We start from the raw sequence: 24,656 nt of genomic DNA on the forward strand, positions 1-24,656 counted from the left end.
GGTGTCTGATGAAGACAACGTTACGTTGTTGAAACTGTTACACTGGAATTTAGTTTTTAAAAACAAGTGTATATACTCTGGTCAGAAGTGTTTATTATATATATATATATATATATATATATATATATATATATATATATATATATATATATATATATATACAGCAGCTAATGCTTATGATAACAAACACTATTCGAAGCTTTCTTGCACCCACTGGAAAACGTGAAATATATTAATGCTTATTTGCATATATTTTTATTGTAGACTGTTCCCATGATGCCCACCGACTTCGATTTTACAAACTTTGAGAAATAAATTTCACTTTTTATTTAGTGGTCAATTTGAAGGCATTTTGTTATACTACCATTAAGAAATCCATATACGTCATGTTACGAATCAATCATTATGGAACAATCTCATGTGTGATACGCAGCAGTGGTACCAATCTTTGAAAGTTTCATTTACAACTTTTTTCCTTTTTCTTTTTTAACTGATTTTGTGAGTAATGGTGCATTCAGTATAAAGGTACAACAATATATTGTCTATCTCTCTCTCTCTCTCCCTCTGTCTGTCTATCTGTGTGTGTGTGTGTGTTTTGTTTCTAGTTTCCGGCGTAAGCATGTGGATACTACCAGGTATACCTTCGTGTGTACATATGCTAGTGTGTGTGTGTGTGTGGCGCGGATATATGAAGTATTAATTGGGATCGCGTAGTGGAACTTATCGATATTAGTACGTACATACAAACGGCTGTTACTTCCCATGTTAACTTTGGACGAATGCGAATTTTTAAATTCTGCTTTTTGCAATAAAAAAGTAGAGTGATTCCTCTCGAGGGAGTTCCCCTAAATGGTAGCCCCTACCATGTCCAATTGAATTACAAATTGCCGCAATCGTTTGTACATTGTTTGTACAGAAATGTGCAGGCCAAATTTTCGTTTGTACACTATTAGGAATGCCGCTAGAACGAAAACAAATTGAGGGCTGTCTAACTGGTAGTTCCCACCAACATGTCCTATTCAATCACAAATTATCGCAATCGTTTGCACTTCGTTTGTACAGAAATGTGCAGGCGAAATGTATGTTCGCACTCAATTAGGTGGCCGCCAGAACGAAAACAAATTGGTGTCTGTCTAACTGGTAAGCAGTAGTGTAGGCGTCTGTACGGACCACTTTTTTGGACCACTTTTTCAATGATCAAGTTCAAATTTTACGCGTCTGTACGGACCACTGTCTTTGGAGAACATAAACCACACAGAACATAAGAAGACAGAACATAATGACCTTTATGATATATAACCATAAAGGACTTAAATCTAACTAAAACTAAACCTAAATCTAAAACTTAAACCTAATAACCATAAGGTAAAGTATTGATGATATTATCTTTTTCCTTTAAAACAACTCTTTTGTCGTAATCCATTTGAAACTCTTTAGTCACAGGTTTGTTAACTAAATTTTTTGTTCTCTTGTCTCTTGTTATTTGATTATAATTAAGAGTTATGTTCGCTAGTTCTTTGTTAACAACCTTCTTTATGTTTTCACCATTCAGATTCAAAGAGTTCTCATAATTAAGAGTAAATCCTTTAATTTTCATCACAGTTTTGTTTTTATCTGTTTTGTAGTAATAACTCTTTGGACCAGTTGAATACCACTCAGTAATATAAACATCTTTTCCTAACTCATCTGTCCACTCACCAAGGTTACTACCAGTCTTTACTTCTATACCATTAACAATATAAACAATAGAATCAGTATCGTAATACGCTACATCTTCACCTAACTTATCCAACATGTCATAAAGTCTTAACTTCGCATGTGCTGTTGTAAAAGTTGCAATGTGAATATTAGTGGAATAAGAATTGTTAACATATACGTCTTTGTATTTATATGAAACTTGAACCATTTCCTCGCTGATAAACAAACATTCAGATATTTCTAATTTGTCATCTAAAAGTAACTCGTACCATCTTCTAACATCTGTAATGTATTCAGTTTGAGTTAAGTTTTGTCTTTGGCCAAACTTTCCCCATAACGAATTTAAACAAATTTTTGCAACTGCTCTCTTACCAGGATTTGCCATTATTTGATCAGGATTTAAATCAATATTCAGTGTGTCTTTAATAGTTTTAATATAATCATCTTTTGTTTGAAAGTCATCTTCCCATGGTGATGTTTCTAATTTGATTTTCATGAAGTCTTTAATGTAACCTCTAAAGAGTTTGTTACTTGTTTTGGGAAAATGTTGAATCTCGTAAATTTCAATTAACTCATAACCTTTCTCTAAAGCTTTATCTAACTATAGTTGTCCAAGTACCTGTTATCATTCTTTGTTCGTCACTGTGTGTACACGTCTTAGTTTGATTTATCATACATTGATTACATAAGGGAAACACCAACTTATTAATATTGTTATCTTTAACTGGTAATACAGGGTGATACAATTGTTTTGGCGGAAGAACTTTACAAAGTATATAACCAAAGTACTTTTTACACTTGTATTTTTCAGGAGAGATTGACTTTAATGTTGTTGAGTGGCCAATAGGAAATTGATCCTAAAACAAAACAGTTGGATACAAGCTGCACACATCGATATATTTCATCTTCTTATTAGTAACTTTTAATTTTGAAACATTGGTTCTACCACCAAAGAATGCATCTCTGAACTTTAGTTTCTCAATAAGACTAGTTTTTTGAATTAACTGTTTGGCTCTTTTATCTTTTAACCAATCACACTCCCACATCTCTATAAGATTATAACCAGCTTCTTTTATTTGTTGAGATCTTCTTGTTTTCTCATATAGATCTTCCATTGTTTCGTGATTGACATTGTTGATAGTATACTTCTCAAAACATTTGTTGCAACCATGCCAGAAACAACCGTAATATTGATACACTGTCTTTGTTTTATAATCGTAACCATCAACTTTAGATCCACATATCGTTACTTCTCCATTGTTTAACGCGTGTTTATTATTATTGTTCTTAAAAGAATTTAACCATGCAATAGACTGTTTAGAGTATTTTTCTTTCTTTTCTTCTTTAATACCAATTGTGTTTTCTTGTATGTATTTTGATCTATAAATGCCCATACAAACACTTGCAATTGTTAAGTATTGAAATGGATCAATGTTTGATATTTCTAAAAACTGATTTCTTAGTTCTAAACAACCTCTTCTTAAAATATCTACATCCGAATCACAATACTCTCTTAACTCTTTTTTAAAGTCAAACACATAATTTTCTTCTCTTCTTTCTTGATGCCACTTAAGAAACGCTTCTCTTTGATCTTTTTTCATGGTACTAATCCCATAGTATTTTGCGTTAGGTATTGACCCAACATAGTTTTGATTTTCAGGCTTATTAAACAAATGTGGAAAATAACCTTTCTTTAATTCTTTTAGACCAAATGTCTTAGGAAAACTCGATAATGGTTGTGCTACAAAGTTAATACTATCAATAATTTTTATGTTTGCTTTTGGAATTTCAAGTAACATTAGCTTAGAACCGTTATATATAGTGTAAGGTTTTAAAGCATTCTTAATGCAGTACTGAAGAACAAAGTACGAATCATAAGCTTTGGCATTATGTGCTATACAAATGTAACCACTATGTTCTTTTGAAACTAACCACTTACAAAAATCGTCATTAGTTTCAAAGTAATATTTGCTACCTTTAAAGTCATGAGCCACTACATAATTAGCTTTATGAATTCCTGTGTCTTGTTGTGCTTCGTAATCAAACCATATATACTTTTCTGTGTAATTACAACTGTTCATTTGTTTAATACTCGACTTTAGAAAGTTCTTAATTATATACTTAAAGTCATCTACTGTTAACTTGTTGTTGTACCATGCATCATATATCTTTTGAAGTTTCCTCCACTTAGACATGGTTTCGTACATGTTTTTTTTTCTTTAACAATTTTCTTACCACGATCTTCGATACCATAAGTCTTGTATAGCATAATAAACAAATCTGTAACAGTTAATTCTTTTTTAGCATTACACACACATTCATCATCACAATAACCTTTCTGGCGTTTGTATTGCATGTAACATTTGTGAACGTTTTCTTTAGCTACACAATTACAGTTGATACATTAGTAATATCCACACTTGTGTTTCTTATATCTTAATAAAATTTTATTACAACCTTTACACTTATAAACTTCTTTACAAACAACTGAATGGTTATCTTTACATGTTTGGTTATAACAAAATAGATTACAAGCTTCACAATAAATGTTATCAATCTCTTCTTCTTGAGGTTCAGGTTGCTTACACATATTACAAATTGGCATAATTCGTATACATGATTTGTGTTTTTCTTTATGATCGTATGCTGTATCACACTTTTCACAATAATAAACACTTCCAATAAAAGCTTGCATGCTGTTAATTGCGTCAAAATGATTTCCACTTTTATATAAATAAATCTTCACCTCTTTGTCTTGCCCTGAGTAAATAATAGCGTTCATGTTTTCAGCACATACAACTTTAATTTGAATGTTTAATAGTTCTTCACATTGTTTAATATCGTCTAATGTAAAACCGTCTTCACAGTAGCTCGGTAAACGATTACAAAGTCTCTCAGTTAATTTTGTGTGTATTTTTCTTCCACGACTTATATCTTTAATGTTTTGTGGTGTTAGCTCTTGATCAAGTATTACATTTGTTTTATACGTTAAGGCTGAAATGATTGCACGTGGACAACACAAATTGTCATTGTTATTGATTTTGGTAATACATCTTTTAGCTTTTTTGTCTTCTGCAAGGTTTAATAATCGTCTGTTTGTTTTACTTCCTCTAGGCATGTCAATGATTTGAATATTAAATGTTGTTTCTTCAATATTGATTGTTTCGTCAGATGTTACAATTCTTTGCACGTGTGTTAATACATTTCTAGCATATACTTCAGTTGTTATTGGTGTTGATATTGCTTTAGTCCAAAATCCATCGTTGTGCACAACAACTCTTATTCTGTCATTCTTTTTAAAATTGGAAGCTTGTTTAGCTTGGTCAATCATATCGTCTACTGCTGTGTGTAATCTTTGTATTGTTTCAGTAAGTGTTTCACCTGTTAATTTTGTCAGTTTTATTTTGTAATCTGTTGTATAGGATTTAAATTTTTCATTGTATGTCGGCTCATTAACATTTAAGATCTCGTAATATTTTTTATTTGTAAATAAATCATCATCAAATGGAAATAACTTTTTCAAATGCTTTCGCTTTAACTTTGGTGTATTTTGTGCTATTTCGCTTTCAGAGAACACTTCTTGCTTAAAGGGGAATATATTTCTAATCTGCCTTCTGCCTTGTTCATCGTCATGTTGTTTAGGAAGGTCTATCAGTTCTGCTTTTCTTAATCGGGAATATCTTCTGATTCCCCTCTCTTTACATTGGCGTCTTAACTCTACTACAGTAAATCTATTATAATTACTCATCTTATTTATACTATAGAAAATCTTCGTTAGTACTCTTCACCGGGTTATTTCAGTTCATTTTCATTCGTCCTAGTACAACGCTTAACATTGTACACCCCCTGCTATTGTCTACATATTACGCGTTGTATTAGAACACGGCTTTTATGGGATTAACCCATCAAAGTCACATATACACATTTAAAACTAATTCATTTTTGTAAGCTTACTCATCAACATCATCATAATCATCACTACCATATTTATATTCATCATCACTACTCAAATCAGATGTTTTTTGTTGCATTACTAATAATTCTTTTTCCTTCAACAGTATTTGCTTCTCTAGTAGTGTTGCTAAGAGTTTAAGATCATGATGAATTAGTTTAAGTCTATAATGTAATAACTCAAATTCTTTCTCCATATTTGTTATATAGAAAACCAACAAAAGTGAAATAAATTTAAAAATCTAAGAATAAAAAACAAACATGTCTAGTGCTAAGGAAATATTGTCTTACAAACCTGTATTTGATTGTGTATGTAAATATTTAGATATTGGTGGTTATAATGATGAGGACAAAATAAATTTTAGCGTGTCCATAGGTATGTTAGATCACCTGTTCAAGAAGGCCACTAAAGAAAACAACTCATTTCTTACGCAAAACATTCTCTATGCGAACGTTATGAACTTGTCTGGTGAAATATTAGATTCACTGACTGATGAACAATGGCTATCTATAGGCTATGATGATTATGAGGAGGAATATAACTATGATCACATTACAGAAGACTTCATACGCAAATATCTGCAGAAAGTTAATTTGAGTGAAATATGTTTATGGAAAAATTTATCGGAAGAGTTTATAAGAGAATTAGCTGATAAAGTTGATTGGGAGATTATTTCAGGAAGCCAAGACTTATCAGAAGACTTTAAAGAGAATTTGCAGATAGAGTTGATTGAAAAGAAGTATCGTATAATCAAAACCTATCTGAAGAATTTATTAGCGAGTTTATAGATAAAGTTAATTTTGATGCTATATCTTATGGAAAGTAACTCTCTGAGACCTTTATACGAGAACATGCAGATAAAGTTTCTTAGAGGTGCTTATCTGAAACTCAACAATTATCAGAAAACCTTATAAGAGATTACGCTGACAAAGTAGATTGGGAAATGATTTCAATGTTTCAAAATTTAACAGAAGGATTTATTGCGGAGTTCGAAAGCAGAGTTCATTGGCATAACATTTCAATTTATCAACACCTCTCTGTAGATTTTATATATATTCAGACATTACGTAGATTGGAGAGCCATAATAAGAAAATATCATAATCATCCCGATTTAGGTAGTATGCTGAATTTAGCGTTCGATGTTGCAGCAGATGGTTTGTTTAACGCTTGAAATTGTACTTTGATGGGCTAACCCATAAAAGCAATGGTATATTTAGTTTCTCGTACTTAAATGTCTCTTAACTGAATAAACCTGTCAACAAGATCTATATCGCTCAAATCTGTGTTCATATGCGAACCGTGCCAAGTTATTCTATCATCATATCTTTCTTTAGCTCTGTTATATAAGTTGACAGAGTTTGGATCGTCGACGTTAAGCAGAATACTCATACTTGGATACTTAAGTTTGAGTTGTTTAATCCTAGTTTCGTAATTGCATGTTTGTACTCTGCCAATCCAATACTTAATCGTTCTATTCTTTCTTTTTGATCTCGTTCTTCTTCGTCATAGTAAAAGAGTATATTTCAAGTTGTTCTTTAGTAAGGTTTTTCTTGATAATGAATAGCCTATGTATCTTTCCTGGATCTTCTGTATATGGTGCTGCAACTGTTTTGAGATAATCAACTTTGCTTTCTAGTTTTTGATTGTGCAAACGTAATTGCTCCATTTGTTGTTCTATCTCTTCTACTCTTGATTGTAACTCTTCTTGGTCTTCTTGAATTTGTTTAAAATTAGAAACGAAATAGTCTTCGATGATCGCAGAACATTTTTCGTAAAAGTCATGTGATATCCAAAAAGCAATAGCTAGGAAAATTCTTTTGTACACATATGTTCCTGAGATTAGATTGTTTATATCGTTACCAGCTAGTTTTACTGTGTAAGATGAGTTTTTGAAATGGCCCGAATTCGGTCCACTTAGTTTGTTATTGTAATATTCTAATAGTTCGTTTGAATCTTTATTTTCTAGCCATTTTTTAAATCTTCTACCTCCACTCTGACACAGCTTAGTAGCATTGAAGTAACCAGTCTTCTTATCTATAATCAGTCTAAAGTCACCGAACAAACCATACCAGTAGTCATCTTTAATCTGTTCGTAGCAAATATCGTTTAAACTAAGAGGACTATCCATAGTACCCATATATATTATATAGAAAATCTTTATTTTTAACTTCATTTTCGTTACCAGCTAGTTTTACTGTGTAAGATGAGTTTCTGAAGTCCCTAGCTTCGGAGGAAATTTAAGTGGTCTATATCTAGCTTCGGAGGAATTTTGAAGTGGTCTATATCTAGACCGCTTATTTTTCTGAAACAAACTTGTCTTCTGATGTTTTGTTTTTTGTTATGATGGTATATTTGGCAATCGGAAAATCTTCCGTTCGGGGGTTTGCACCTTTAGATGTGAGAAAAATACTTAACAGATAGGGAGCTCCGATCGGTGCTACCAAAAATAACTAATTATCTTTTATGGCTATTATACCATAAAAGTTGTATGTTTGAAAGGGGTCCAGTGCTGGTGGACCTCAGTTGTAGCTCTGAATTTCCTACATTCGGAGGAACTTCGAAGTTTGTTGTAGTAATCTAATAACTCTTTAGAATCTTTATTATCCCCAGTTACTTCGTAGCCGGCTCCAGATATCCCGCACCGGCTTTGATTTATGTAAGAAACCAACCCTATGCTATGTTTGCTGCATTTCCAATCTCTAAACCTTTTACGAGCACTCTGACACAACTTAGTAGCGTTGAAGAGCGACCGCCAGAATTCCGGCAGTCGGTTATTTTTTTGATAATTTCCACAGCTCGAATACAAGCGCTGGAAATATATGCTATGAGGGGTAGCGTTTCGATTCCCTTATCTCATTTAAACATTTATATTTACACTACACTAAGGAATACAGACCAGACTCGTTGATGAAGACTGTTTGAGGATGTACACTTGACAATGTCCTGAAAACGGGACCTTGATTTGTTTGTATGTAACTTTGTCTTGGAGCGACCCCTCGTATATGAGGAGTCGCTTATTTTTTGATAATTTCCACAGCTAGAATTAGATACGTAAAGCAATCACTCATATATGAGGAGTTGCTTATTTTTTGTGTTGTTAATTTTTGATAATTTCATCTCCTATAATACGAGTGCTGGAAATATATGCTGTGAGTTCTTTTGATTCTTTATTTCTTAACCAGTTGTCAAGCCTTTCTCCACCTTTGACTGTGTACATGGAGCGGTTGGTAGAATCGTCCCCATCGCTTTTTTTTCTGATAATCTCCACAGTCGAAATACCGACCCCGGAAATATGTTATGGGGGTATCGTTTCGTTACCCCCTTATCTCATTCGAACTATCCTTTTATGGCATAATAACCATAAAAGACAAACATTTATATTTACACTACAACATTACTTTTATCTATCCAACTATTATGCGAATCATCAAACCCTAGCCATTTGACATATACTTTGTCACCTTTCTTTCTCAACACCTTTTCTACCAAGTATTCATCTTTGTGTTTCGTCTTTAATAGTTCTGGTTCGTAAAATCTACCTTGCACATTCTCTTCTTCTAAATCTTTAATTCTATAGGTAGGCGGATTGGATGGAATAACTTCACTAATAACAAATACTTCTGTTGACCAATTAGGTGTATATCCTTTCTCAAATAACCCTTTCGACTTACTTATACGAACATGATCACCTAACTTGTATTTGGGCTTAACACGCTTATATTCTTTTTGATACACTTTCTCCAATATTGTTCTCTCATTCTTCTATAGGTTTTAAACCAATTGTTCTATGAATTTGTTGATTATACCCTTTAACTAGCGTTGGTAAAATCTCTATCCATTTATAATTCCCTTGTGCTGTGAACCTTTTCCACATGTTCTGCTTAAGCGTTCTATTGAATCTTTCAACCACAGAAGCTTTCTTACCATTATAGGTTGAGTACTGATTAATCTTGTTTTCATCCATTAACTTCTTAAACTCTTTATTGTAAAACTCTTTACCTTGATCTGTTTGTAAGTTACTAGGTTTTCTCGTTCTTAATATGGATTCGAATGCTTCTGTAACATTCTTCCCACTCTTATCTTTAACAGGAACAGCAAACGCATATTTCGAGAACACATCTATAATCGTTAGCAAATACTTATAACCTTTATTGATTTTGGAAACACCTTTTAACACTCCACTATCCATTTCTACAAGATCAGCCTGCCAAAGATCATCGATACCTTTTACAACCACACTTAATCTGTCAAAGTTTTTTCTAGATGGTTTGTGAATTTCTTCTACAATGTCTTCTCTAACACCTTTACCTTCTTCTAGTCAATCAGGCTTTTTAACGAATTGAGTTTTAGTAACACCACATACAGAACAAATACCTTTCTTTAGATATCTTCCATTCTTTGTTTGCTCAATTCTAATAGTATCTTTCTTCGTATCTGTCGATTTCTTACACTTAACACAATACATCCTGTTTATTATATAGAAAATCAATAACTATCGCTGTTTAATATTATGCTATCAACATTCTCACCATCATCATCACTATCTTCGTCTTCTCTTTCTACATGCATAAGAAGCAATAATAATTTGCCATGTTTCAGATCAGAACCCTTAGATGGCCTAACTGCTAGATTATCATTTGTATTAAAGTGCAATGGAAAACTTTCAACTAGAGAACCATTTAAATATAGATCTATATAATACGTATTGTAAGATGACTCTATATGCATTATCCTACCTTTATAAAGAAATTTGTATGTGATAGAGAGATTATGTATTAAAAAGAACGGAGTTTCAACATTTTCTGATATCAATCGACTGTGAAGCTCTATAACATAACTCCGTTTGATGAAGTTAAGCTCTTCTTTCAACATAGCAATATCTTTTCTCACAACTGTATTATCTAACTCTGATGTCATTTTAACATTACCAAAGATATCCATATTTATTATATAGCAAACGTCTTTAGGAAAGCTCTCTCTCTATGTACATTACAACAAACAATAATTGTCCTTCTTCCATAGCAGAATTTTTATTTGGTTTAATCGTAATTATATCGTTCTTCTTAAAGTCAAAAGGTATCTCTTTAATCAAAGTATCACCCAAATATATATCTAGAAAGTATTTATCCAAACTTAAGTCCATGTCCATTATTTTTCCATTATAGAGAAATTTGTAACCATTAGAGAGATTAAATATTCTAAAGATTGGCTCCTTAACGTTTTTAGCTCTTAATCGGTATAGTAGAGGCATGGTTTCTTTCTGCATAACCAGTTTAGTAGTATATATCCTAATCTTTTGAAAATCTTCTTTCTTTATGTTCTCTAATTGGACTTCTATTGATCTAAGTTGACTTACGCTAGCAATATCATTTAAATTCTCCAACAATTTTATTTTTTCTTCACTAATATCAACATCACCTTTTCTATCTTTAACATTGCCAAATATATCCATACTCATTTATTATACAGAAAATGCCCATCCTAGTTTTTCAAAACATTTCTTTAACATCTCTATTTGTCTAGGTGAGCGTTTAAAATCAATATCGACATGAACATCGTGCTTTTTCAACAGATGGTGCAATACACATTTCAAGTTAATAAACAATGCTCTTTCCGGATACAGCTCCCTAAAGACCTCGTGTAAGTTTTCGAAGTCGTTTATAAGTGTTTCCTCCATATGTTGTAATTTTAATGGTTTTTGATCGGTAAGGTGATAGTGTATTAAATAGACATCATCATAATATTTTGTGTATTTGTTTTTCTTTAGTACTTCTAGAACATCTTTTGTTGATATTAAATCTCTTGGTATATCTCTAAGTTCATCATTTAACACCTTGAGCACCTCTTCGGGAATAATTCTATCCTGTAAAGCTTGCAAACGAGATAGCTGTAACTTAAATCTTTTTACAGTATCATACCATGGTTTTCTTACGCAAGCAGCTTTCGTTTCTTCACAAGTACTGTAAACCCAACCACTCTCTACAGAACAATCGTCACAAATGTAACTACTCATACCTTTTGTTAATGACTTACTACCACAATAACTGCATTGTAATGGTCTAGAGCTATAATTTGACAACAAGTCCTTTAAGGTAATTATTGGACGTAACTTTTCCAACTCTTCTTCCGTGTACAAAAATTTAGGTATTAGCATTTTCCATAAATCAATAACTGTATATACGTTGTTTCTATCTTTTAAGTCTATCTCACTAACATACTCAAAATACTGATAAAAATTATAACTATCTAGATCATCGAGTTCATCCTGATGCTTCTGAAAATAATCTAAAAATCTATTGTGTATAGCTTCCATATTTATCTTAAACAAAACTTTTATCATTACAAACCATAAAAGCGCTTAATCATTTTTAATCATATACATAACATCACTAAAAGAATACCCTTGATTTAGAAGATTTAAGACCTTAACACAAAGATGACCACATATAACTGAATTAAAGTCTTGTATTCGTTCGTCATTGTAAAAGAAGTTTTCGGTACCAAGATATTGTACCAGCTGTTTAGGAGGAACACCGCCATAAGAATCGAACACGTACTTTATGTTGTTATCTTTCCAATAGCATATCCAATGAGTACCAATGTTTTCTGATTTATCGAGGTTAACTACACCACACTCATGTACATGGGGTTTTTGTGGAAGTTCATTACTTATAAATACACCTCTAAATCGTTTTATCTTTAATTCTTTAGCCAACCTCTCTATATCGAAGTTGGTCAATGGTTTTAGTTTTTTGACTTCTTTGGTTTACCTGCTCCCTGCTTTTCTTCCATAGCCATATTGTGTCTTTTTTGTTCTTCAAGTTCTTGTTTATTCTTCTTAGCATCAAGTACAGTTTTAGTAATCGCTGCTGCACCACCTGCTAATGAACCAACTGCTCCTAAAGCTGCTAAAATGGCTGGAATTGTAAAGATAAAACCGCCCATATGCTCTTTCTTAATCTTTTTCATTTGTGCAGTAGTTAAAGTTAAATTCATTCTTTTACCTTCTTTAATTTTCTTAGATTTATCACTAAGTTGTTTCTTTGTTAATACATGATCAATATTTAGATCCTTTAGTTCGTTATAAGGAACACTAAACATACAACCTTTAATAGAACACATCTTCCTATTTATTTAAGAGAAAATCTTAGTTTGTAAAAGTACAGTTGTTGTTGCTCCACCAAAATCAATTAAGGAATCATTCTCATCTGTTATCCTTATCTCAAAATTGTCAACCTTGTCTTTGGATATAGGGAAAAATAATGGATAAGTAGGCTCGTAAATAATACTATGTTTGAACTCAGCATCTGTTTTGAATGATGCAACAGTTCCTGTTTCTCTATGTGTGTATTCTGTATCTTTAACAAACATACCATCTGCTATATTGCAATGAACGTTATTTGTATCGAACGGATGAAACTTTGGCAACTTACTTCCAATATGTGTTTTGTTCTTTTCTAAAACTTCAAAAACATTAAACCCGAGGACAGTGCCTATACTCCCAATTGTAACATCATTACTATCAGTTTTTAATTTTAACTCTATTTCTTAAATGATCTTCTGATAATGTTATGTTGATGGATTGAGATTTTAAATATTCATTAAGACTGTTTGAGCTGTATTGCCCTTCTGGTATAAAAACTTGTCTATCACCATATGAGAAACTGTTTTTTTCTGGTGTTATGTTTGGAGTTAGATATGTACTGTAAAACCCAACTAATCCTATGCTTAAGTAGTTGTTACTGTTGTCTAATTCGTAATGGAGTTTCTTCTTTAAAACAGAAGTATCACTCGTTAACTTAAATACCTTAGCCATTTATTATATAATAAATGAACGAGTTTGATTTACCTAGAGATATTCCAAAAGAGAAAGTAATCAAGTTAATAGAAGATGTCATTCAGAAGTTAGAATACAGTTTAAAGAAGAAAAAGAGAAAACTACGAATTGTTAAATATGCATACTACACTTTAATCGCGTTGTCGGTTATACTTTCTGCAACAACTGGGTTTATTAATATTTTTATACCTGTAACAATTTACTCGATATTAACAACGTCTCTTGCAACTGGAAGTGCTATTATAACAGGTTTGTCTTCTAAGCTAAACATAAGCAGAAGAAAAGACGAATATAAAACCATTGTCACTTGTATTAACTCATTTAAAGAACAGTTAGAGATGATGATAACACTAAATGGTGAAATGGATAGCGAATATATAAAAGATACGTTGCTTAAGATCAGAGAACAACTTAAAGATATAAGATCATAAAAAGTACTCCCGCTGTATTCTGAGGTCCACCTTTGTAAAGATGGCGGAAAGATTACAAGATGCGAAGGAAACAGTTGAAACGTTTACAAGATTTTCAGGCCCTTCACATGTGAATGGTCAAGGATTAGAGTTCTTTAACAAATCAAAAGGTACAAACAAGCTTGGGAGCTTCGATCGGTGCTACCAAAAATATACATGTTGAAGACCTGGAAACAAACCAAGGGGGTGTCCAGAATACGTACACCCTTCCAAATGAACAACCTCACACAACTTTCATCAACGAACCGGATCTGTACTAGTACTATGAGCAGAAAATTAATCATCGGAATTCCGAGGGTTTTTAAACAAGCATCATATGAGGCCAAATTAGAAGTAACAAGAAGCAATCAGAGATCACGTAAAAACAAAATATCAACGGGTATATAGAGATTTTAAGGGTGAGCAAAACGCTCACCCTACAGTTCATCCTCAAATTGTTTGAAAGGGGTGCAGTGCTGGTGGACCCCAACGACAGGGGCGAGTTTAAGTCTTTTACAGACGTCGGGAAAATCGACGGCCGTTGTGATGGTAAAGCAATCTTCATCAACGAGTCTGGCCTCTTAACTTCTGAAAAATTTTTCTTATCTTCTTCGTCTACATGATCTTGGATGGTGTTTCTAGGTTGTGAATACTCTAAGACAAATAAGATCATAAAAGGTGATGATTTTCTCTATAATAAATGAGTAAGAAAACTATTAATTGGGATGTAAAAGAGATGATAAAAGATACAACAGCTAAGAAAAGAAATGGAGAACTTATACCTGATGATATTCGTTGTCTTATCGTAGGTTCGTCGGGGTCTGGTAAAACGTTTTTGCTATTTAACTTCTTATTACAGCCAGGTTGGTTAAACAATAATTACTTCTACATATATTCTAAAAGCATGAATCAGCCAAAGTATGAGCAGTTAAAAGATTGATTTGAAAAGGCAGAACTAAAGTTTAAGAAGCAAATAGCAACGTTCTTAAGCGGTAATGATTCTATTGTGCCTATTGATGAATGTGAAGAATACTCTGTTGTTGTGTTTGACGATTACATTTTGGAGAATCAAGATACTGTTAGAAATTACTTTACAAGAGGTAGGCATAGACATTTAGACTGTTTCTATCTTGCACAAACATATTCAAAAGTACCTAAGCAGCTTATAAGAGATAACGTCAACTTCCTATGCATATTCAGACAAGATGACACTAATCTTAAACATGTGTATAATGAGTTTGTTAGAGGAGATATGTCTTATGATAAATTTAAAGAGATGTGTTCAAAATGTTGGCAAGAAGATTATGGTTTTATAGTAATTGATATGACAAGGAAGGTAAACAATGGTAAGTATAGGAACAAGATAAAACACTTCTTAAACGTTTGATGTTTTTTCACGTTTTACGTTTTAACGTTTGACGTTCTTTGACGTTTATTGACGTTCTTTAACGTTCATTGACATTCACTGACGTTCATTGACGTTTGTTCGTTTGCTATACAATAAATGGATGAGAAAGAAATTGATAAGAATATTAAGTTGAAGGAGTTCTTGATAAAGGGCTTCAAATCTTGGAAGAAAGAAAGAGCAGGTATATACGATAAATTTAAAACACAAGAGCAACCTGTAATTGATGCTATTCAAAACTTGGGGAGTGAGATCAAAGAAGTAGCAGAACAAAATAAAAATCTAATAACTGAACTTGTTCCAGTTGCACATAAGACGGCTTCAATAGATCCTAGTCTACTAGAAACACCTAAAAAGATAACTTATGATAGTTCTCCAAGTAGTACCGATACGCCTATAACCGGAGAAATAAAGCAGATGAGAAAACAAATTAAAGACAAAGTGGAAGGAGTAGAACCTTTAACAACAGCACAGTCATTTGGTAAGATTGCAACGAAATATTATAGTAAAAGAAATGATACTGTGTTTGGAATAAGAACTGTAGAAGAAGATGGAAAAATAATAAACAAGATAGGAAATTTGGAAGTTAAAGTGAATGGCGATGATTTGATAATTAATGGTAAAACTTATAAAGGAACAGAAGGTCTATGGGAACTGTTAACGACAAATACTAATAAAACCATTGAAGATTATGATGATGATGATTTTGAGCAGTATAAAGAAATAATAATAAACTGAGATGCTGCCTTCCAAAAATATAATCGAGATAAAAAGGTAGCTTCTAGTAGAGGTTCAAAGTACATTAATATTATCAAGCCTATTTGGGATAATTATATTAAACCAACTTTACCCCCAACTCCTAAAAAGAACACGACACCTAAAAGGACTGGTGAACTAATTAAACAATATACAGAGATACCTAAAGAATATGTATGGATGGATGACGTGAGAAAGCTTATAGATAGGCTAATTGTCATAGATGGAGAAGAAAAGGCTGGAAATGATAACTTTTACAATGAGAAAGTAGGTATAGTGAGTATGATTAATAATAAGCTTTCACAGTTTATTCCTAATGATCCAAAAGGTATAGGTTATTTGATTAAGATCTTAAATACATTACCACCACGATTTTGGAATGATGAGAAGCTTGGAAAAGGACTAATGAATAAGATTTTAAACATGAAGGGGATACCAGAGTTACATATACCAGGCTTCAGATTTTGTGGACCTTTTACGAAGCTACAAGAAAGATTAGAAAGAGGTGACGAAGGTATTAACCCATTAGATGAGGCTTGTAAAGAACACGATATATACTACAGAGAGAATAAAGATACAGAGTCGAGACATATTGCAGATGAGGAATTGGAAACTAAAGCATGGAAAAGAGCATTTAGTAGTGATGCGCCAATTGGTGAACGATTAGCTGCTTTTGGGGTTGGTACTGCTATGAATGCTAAGGTTAAGTTGGGATGGGGATTATAAGTTTTTGACTGTTAATAGGCCCTTCACATGTGAAGGACCAATGATTCTTTTATGGGTATATCCCATCAAAGCGTTGTTTCAAGATTTTCTTTATAATAAATGGATAGTGTTGAGAGCTACGAGTTACAGAGTTTTAAAGCTAACACAAGAACATTTAATAATTTGAAAGAAAGCTAACAAAGATATTGAGTTTGATTTCAACGTGGGTGATGGCTTTATACATCCACACAAAGCACATCGTCATATGACTTTTGAAGTTGTTGGTGCATCAGCTGGAGGAACATTTGGTGCATATGATACTATAAAACTTGTAGATAACTTCTTCCCATTCTTCTTTTCTCAAATTGAGGTTAGAAAGCATGGAGTTGTTATAGATAAAATTGAGCTACCTGGATTAACATCTACAGCTGTCGGAACATTAAAGATTTCCAAGCCAGAAGTTGAATATCTAAAGCAAGCAGGATTTGAAACAGATGATAAACTTGGTCTAAGAAAGGACTTTAGTGTTTTGTACCCATTAAGATTAATTCCAGGCTTTTTAAGTGATTATAAAGAGGTTATGTGGAAAGGAGGATTGAGAATAACATTTACAAAACTAACGAAAATAACGATGTCTTGTACAAATGGGCTGGATCAGGAGCAGCTCCTCATGATGGAAAAATAACAATAAAAAGTATGGAGATAAGAATGCCTATTGTTGAATACGAATCTAATTATGAAAACAAGTTAAATTTGAGCATTCTTATAGAACCAAAAATCATGTTTTCATTCCATACTTATCAATGTGTTCAAAAGACTGTTGTAGGTTCTTTCTTGGAATTTGATGTTACTACTCAATTTAATTCTAGACAATTTGATATGCCTGATTTCGTAGTTGTAATATTCCAAACTGATAGAAGTGGTAAACAAACGGCAGATGCAAGTAAGTTCGATCATTGTAAGGTAAAGAATATTTATCTTAAGAATGGGCGGAATGAGGTATTTCCAAAAGAATCAAGAAACTTAGATATTGCTAACAAGGATTATTTCAAGATGTATGAAGATTATACTGCGTTTAAGAGAATAACATGTGGCAACACCGAAATGTACTATGACCCTAAAGAGCTTATAGATAACAGACCAATGTATGTGATTAATTGTAGTAAGAGGAAGAAGGTACCAGTAAATGAAAGAACAAACATAAAAATTGTTGTAGACTTTTCAGAAGGTGTGGCTGGTGATACTATATGTTATGCGATTTTAATTGGGCGAAAGAACTTTACATATGATCCCAAGAATGAAAAAGTAGTAGAAGAGTTTTAGATAGTTAGCAAAATATCAACGGACATAAGGGTATCGAAAAGATACCCTTGCATCCTCAAACTGTTTTCATTAACGATTGTTTTATGGAATTTTTTCCATCAAACGAAATTGACGAAAATGATTAAATATTTTTTGGTGAAGATAAAAATTGAAGATTGATTTTCTATATAATAAACACGATGGCAAAACACGTTGATTTTTTAAACAAGCTTGGAAATCTTGAACAAAAAGAGGTTATTGGATTAAGAGAATTAGAATTAAATACAGAATATAAGATTGTGAAAATGGAAAAGATTAAAACTAAGTTTCGTAAGAGCATATTAGCTGAGTGTGAGAAGTTCAAGGTTTTTCTTTCACCTAGATTTACAAAACACTTAACAGATAAAATGATTGATGAGATCGCTAAAGATGGAATAAAAATCAAATACACTGGTCTAAAAGGTAACCATCCAACTGCTGAGTTCTGTATGTAAATCCAAAAATGAACGAAAATGAACAAAAATATGTTGTCAGGAGTAAAAAATGGAGTGTTTAGAAATGGATCCCCAAAAGAAGTTCATTCTTACTAATAACTTCAATGTATTTGTGAAAAATGTGCAAACCGAAGTTCAAGTAGTTTTTGATATTAACGGTTGTCTATTCAGCTTGAATTACGATCAGTGGACAGAGTTTAAGAAGTCATTGTTTCCTATAGAGAACGAGGTTAACAGAAGATTCCATTATCAGTATCCGAACTTGTAATTTTAAGAATGTTCTAAGTGTATAAGTGTTTTTATAGTATGAAGGCCTTTGGGCATACAGAATACAATGTCATTTGAATTTTAAAGATACATGTATAAATAAGAAAGTTATTTGAGTTTTTGTAATTATATCCTTAAAGTTATGCAACCTAAAACATTCAATAGATAGGAAATTTATTTGTCTATTGATTGCCGTTTGAATTTTGAAAATCGGTTAATAAACAACGGAGATATAACAAATTCGGAATAGTATCCTTAGATGTATGCAACCCACAATACATTCAGAAGATGGAAAATTTATTTCTCTGTTGAATGTCATTTGAATTTTGAAAATCGGTTAATAAACAACGGAGATATAACAAATTTGGAATAGTATCCTTAGAGGTATGCAACCCACAATTCATTCAGAAGATGGCAATTTTTTTCTCTGTCAAATGTCGTTTGAATTTTGAAAATCGGTTAATTACGGGCCGAGTTATTGAATTTTAACGTTATTTGGGGGTATTGGGGGGTAAGACTGTCAGTGTTGCCAACTCACTTTTAACAATTATCATATTTATTAGTAATGGGGTGAATTCATCCCGATATGTTTTAAAGCAATATCTTGAAAAATTAAAATCCTGGAACGTTCCGAAAAAATATATTGAGTTGGCAACGCTGATTCTAAAAAGAGGTCTAGTGAGTTGTGAATTTCTTTCTTTTATTTGAGGAAATGATGTTGAGAGGAAATCATGTTGTGCTATATGTATATCATTCTCTTGCATAAACCTCTCTGTCGTTCAGAGCTGATGGGAAGGAAAGAGAGAGAGAGATATTTCATCATGTATTACGTTTTCTCCCCAAAGGAGACTACGTCACGGATTCAATGACGTCATGTATGGCGTATTCTCTCCGAAGGAGACTACGTCACGGATTGAATGACGTCACAAGAGCGCCCTCTGTCCAGTGCTAGCAAGAAGTACTGTTGAAGGAAGAGCGGCTAATGTGTATATATGTATGTTGATATGAGAACAAGGAAAGAGAATCGGATTAGACAGTCCTGTGCTGTAACTGGAATCGTTTAAATGAATCAGTGACAGATCACCTGTTCCGAAGTTGTATGTATTCCTTCTCATTGAGTTTTTAAAGCTAATTATTAACGGATTTTCATGATTCAAGTGTCAAATGAAAGCTTATAAACTGGAGATTAAGATGCGATAAATATATTTTGTGTAGGATTCCATTGTAAGTTTTTAGATGTAAGTTTAGGTGTAAAATTCTTTTATGGTTATATATCATAAAGGTCATTATGTTCTGTCTTCTTATGTTCTGTGTGGTTTATGTTCTCCAAAGACAGTGGTCCGTACAGACGCGTAAAATTTGAACTTGATCATTGAAAAAGTGGTCCAAAAAAAGTGGTCCGTACAGACGCCTATACTACTGTAACCCCCCACGAACGTGTCCTATTCATTCACAAATTATCGCAGTCGTTTGTACTTCGTTTGTACAGAAATGTGCAGGCGAAATTTTCGTTTGTACACAATTAGGGGCGTCGCGAGAACAGAAAAAATGGGGGTTGTCTAAGTGGTAACCCCCCCACCATGTCCAATTGAATCACAAATTGTCGCAATTGTTTGTACTAAGTTTGTACAGAAATGTGCAAGCGAAATGTATGTTCGCACGCAATTAGGGGCGCCGCCAGAACGAAAACAAAGTGGGGGCTCTCTAAGTGGTAGCCCCCACCATGTCCTATTCAATCACAAATTGTCGCAATCGTTTATACTTTGTTTGTACAAAAATGTGCAAGCGAAATTTACGTTTGTACACAATTAAAGGCGCCGCCAGAAGAGAAAAAATGGGGCTGACTAAGTAATAGCTCCCCCCACCATGTCCAATTCAATCACAGGTTGTCGCATTTGCTTGTGCATCGTTTGTACAGAAATGTGCTGGCGAAATGTTTGTTTGAACGAACTTAGGGGCGCCGCCAGAACGAAAACAAAGTGTGGGGCTGTCTAAGTGGTAGCCCCCGCATGTCCAATTGAATCACAAATTATCGCAATCGTCTGTACATTGTTTGTACAGAAATGTGCAGGCCAAATTTTCGTTTGTACACTATTAGGGGAGCCGCCAGAACGAAAACAAATTGGGGGCTGTCTAACTGGTAGTTCCCACCAACATGTCCTATTCAATCACAAATTATCGCAATCGTTTGTACTTCGTTTGTACAGAAATGTGCAGGCGAAATGTATGTTCGCACGCAATTAGGGGCGCCGCCAGAACGAAAACAAAGTGGGGGGCTGTCTAAGTGGTAGCCCCCACCAACATGTCCTATTCAATCACAAATTATCGCAATCGTTTATACTTCGTTTGTACAAAAATGTGCAAGTGAAATTTTCGTTTGTACACAATTAAAGGCGCCGCCAGAAGAGAAAAAAATGGGGGCTGTCTAAGTGGTAGCTCCCCTACCATGTCCAATTGAATCTCAAGTTGTCGCATTCGTTTGTGCATCGTTTGTACAGAAATGTGCATGCGAAATATTTGTTTGAACAAACTTAGGAGCGCCGCCAGAACGAAAACAAAGTGGGAGGTTATCTAAGTGGTAGTCCCCCGCCATCATGTGCAATTGAATCACAAATTGTCGCAATCGTTTGTACTTCGTTTGTACAGAAATGTGCAGGCGAAATGTATGTTTGTACACAATTAGGGGCGCCGCCAGAACGAAATAATGTGGGGGACTGTCTAACTGGTAACCCCCCACCAACATGTCCTATTCAATCACAAATTATCGCAATCATTTGTACAGAAATGTGCAGGCGAAATTATCGTTTGTACACAATTAGGGGCGCCGCCAGATCAGAAAAAATGGAGGCTGTCTAAGTGGTAGCCCCCCACCATATCCAGTTCAAGCACAAATTTTCGCAATCGTTTGTACTTCGTTTGTACAGAAATGTGCAGGCGAAATGTTTATTTGTACACAATTAGGGGCGCCGCCAGAACGAAAACAAAGTGGGAAGACTGTCTATATGGAAGCCCCCTACCATATCTAATTCAATCACAAATTGTCGCAATCCTATGTACGTCGTTCGTACAGAAATGTGCAGGTAAAATTTTCGTTTGTAGACAATTAGGGGCGCCGCCAGAACGAAAAAGTGGTGGGAGCTGTCTAAGTGGTAGCCCGCCACCATGTCCATTTTAAGCACAAATTTTCGCAATCGTTTCTACATCGTTTGTACAGAAATGTGCAGGCAAAATTATCGTTTGCCGACAATTAGGGGCGCTGCCACAACGAAAACGAATTGGGGGCTGTCTTAATGGTAGCTTCCACCATGTCCAAATCAATCACAAATTATTTCAATCGTTTGTACACCGTTTCTACAGAAATTTGCTGGACAAATTTTCGTTTGTACACTATTAGGGGCGCAGCCAGAACGAAAACAAATTGGGGGCTGTCTAAGTGGTAGCCCCCACCATGTCCAATTGAATCTCAAATTGTCTTAATCGTTTCTACATCGTTTGTACAGAAATGTGCAGGCGAAATGTATGTTCGCAAACAATTAGGGACGCCGCCGGAACGAAAACAAAATGGGGGCTGTGTAAGTGGTAGCCTCCCAGCCACATGTCCTATTCAGTCACAAATTGTCGCAATCGTTTGTACTTCGTTTCTACAAAAATGTGCAGGCGAAATTTTTGTTTGTACACAATTAGGGGCGCTGCCACAACAGAAAAAGATGGGGGCTGTCTAAGTAATAGCCCCCCCATGTCCAATTCAAACACAAATTGTCGCATTCGTTTGTGCATCGTTTGTACAGAAATGTGCAGGCGAAATTTTTGTTTGTACACAATTAGGGGCGCCGCCAGAACGAAAACAATGTAGAGGCTGTCTGATTGGTAGCCCCCCACTATATCCAATTGAATCACAAATTGTCGCAATCGTTTGTACATCGTTTGTACTGAAATGTGCAGGCTAAATTTTGGTTTGTAGACAATTATGGACGCCGCCAGAACGAAAACGAAGTAGAATGCTTTCTAAGTAATACCCCCCCCACCATGTCCAATTGAATCACAAATTGTCGCAATCGTTTTTACTTCGTTTGTACAGAAATGAGCTGGCGAAGTGTTTGTACACAATTAGGAGCGTCACCAGAACGAAAACAAAGAGGGGCTGTCGAAGTGGTAGCCCCCGACCATGTCCAATTCAATCACAAATCGTCGCAATCCTTTGTACGTCGTTTGTACAGAAATGTGCAGGCAAAATTTTCGTTTGTACACTATTAGGGGCGCCGACAAAACGAAAACTAAGTGGGGCTGTCTTAAGTGGTAGCCCCCACCATGTCCAGTTGAATCACAATTTGTCGCAATCGTTTTTGCTTCGTTTGTACAGAAATGTGCAGGGAAAATGTTTGTTTGTACACAATTAAATGCTCCGCCAGAACGAAAACAAAGTGGGGGCTGTCTAAGTTGTAGCCCCCGACCATGTCCAATTCAATCACAAATTGTCGCAATCGTTTGCACGTCGTTTGTACACAAATGCGCATGCGAAATTTTCTTTTGTACACAATTAGAGGCGACGCCAGAAAGAAGTTAATGTGGGGTCTGTCTAAATGTTACTCCGTCCATCATGTCCAATTCAATCGCAAATTGTCGTAATCGTTTGTACATCGTTTGTACAGAAATATGCAGGCGTAATTTTCGTTTGTACACAATTAATGGCGCCGCCAGAACGAAAACAAAGTGGGGCTCTCCAAATGGTAGCCCCCACCATATCCAATTCAATCACAAATTATATCAATCGTTTGTACATCATTTGCACAGAAATATGCAGGCGAAATTTTCGTTTGTACTCTATTAGGGGCGTCGCCAGAACGAAAACAATGTGTGGGACTATATAAATGGTAGAAACATTAAAAAAATGCGTCACATTTATGGAGTATTTTTCTAACAGGACTTTGTTCACACTATTGTGTGGTTTGGTATGTTCACACTATCTTGTGATTCACTATATTGATCTTATTCTAACGATGATGGAATTAAATGTTTTTTTTTGTTTTTTTATGTTTATATTTATACTTACAAACATTATTGCTGAGTTAGTTTATCACTCCTCGGCTCTTATTATTAAACTTATTCATTATTTCTTACGTGAGCTGAATCCTTATGAGAAAAATTTATTTTTTTCTTTCTATCTTGCGCAGAAACCGTTATTCTCATCTCGTACAGGAAATTGATAAGTGGAAGATATAACAAACTCAAAAAGTAGACTGTTAAAGGGAAAATTAGCTATAACACAGTATTTTTTTTTATGTGATCATCTTCATTAATCTCATGTTGCAGAAGCTATAGAATGCATGGTGAAGTATTTTGGTGCATTCAGCATTCTGATTTACGAGTAGAGTTGCTAACTGGCCGGTATTTGCTGTGATTTTGATTAAGGCCGGTGACCGGTACAAACTTCTTATTAGACCCCTTCTGACCGGTATTTTGGAATCTGCAATCCAGAATATAACATTGAACATCGAAATTTTTCAACAGTGCCTTTACAAACACAAATTTCCGTTGTATTATACATTATCGATATTTTTTTAATGTATGGCAGTTTTTTTATTGATTTAACATAACAAATTTGATAACACTTATATTTTATTGTAAAAGAATTTTATACATTTATTGAGAGTAGAAAATGGCTTTTTAAAGCAATTTCCTTTGTTTGAAGTGTAAGTTTATAGAGTAAATTTCATTTTATGAATCAATTATTATCCAGTATTATTCATCTGTTTCGATAATTTTAAACAAGTGCAATTGCTGGTAAATACA

At 34.0% G+C, this 24,656-nt stretch overlaps 2 protein-coding genes across 2 annotated transcripts; both read right to left on the bottom strand.

The window, feature by feature from the left end:
• Window positions 1–1,351: 1,351 nt before the first annotated feature.
• Window positions 1,352–2,194, bottom strand: LOC145675212 (uncharacterized). Its single transcript, XM_081745592.1, has one exon. The coding sequence runs from the start codon at window positions 2,192–2,194 to the stop codon at window positions 1,352–1,354; it is 843 nt and encodes a 280-aa protein (XP_081601718.1).
• Window positions 2,195–2,555: 361 nt separating this feature from the next.
• On the bottom strand, window positions 2,556–3,893 carry LOC145675213 (uncharacterized). The gene has a single exon (XM_081745594.1). It carries the CDS (start codon window positions 3,891–3,893, stop codon window positions 2,556–2,558), a length of 1,338 nt encoding a protein of 445 aa, XP_081601720.1.
• Between the last annotated feature and the right edge of the window lie 20,763 nt (window positions 3,894–24,656).

The sequence above is a fragment of the Thermobia domestica genome, chromosome 18, assembly GCF_964235325.1.
Source record: "Thermobia domestica chromosome 18, izTheDome1.hap1.1, whole genome shotgun sequence".
Taxonomy (NCBI): Eukaryota; Metazoa; Arthropoda; class Insecta; order Zygentoma; family Lepismatidae; genus Thermobia; species Thermobia domestica.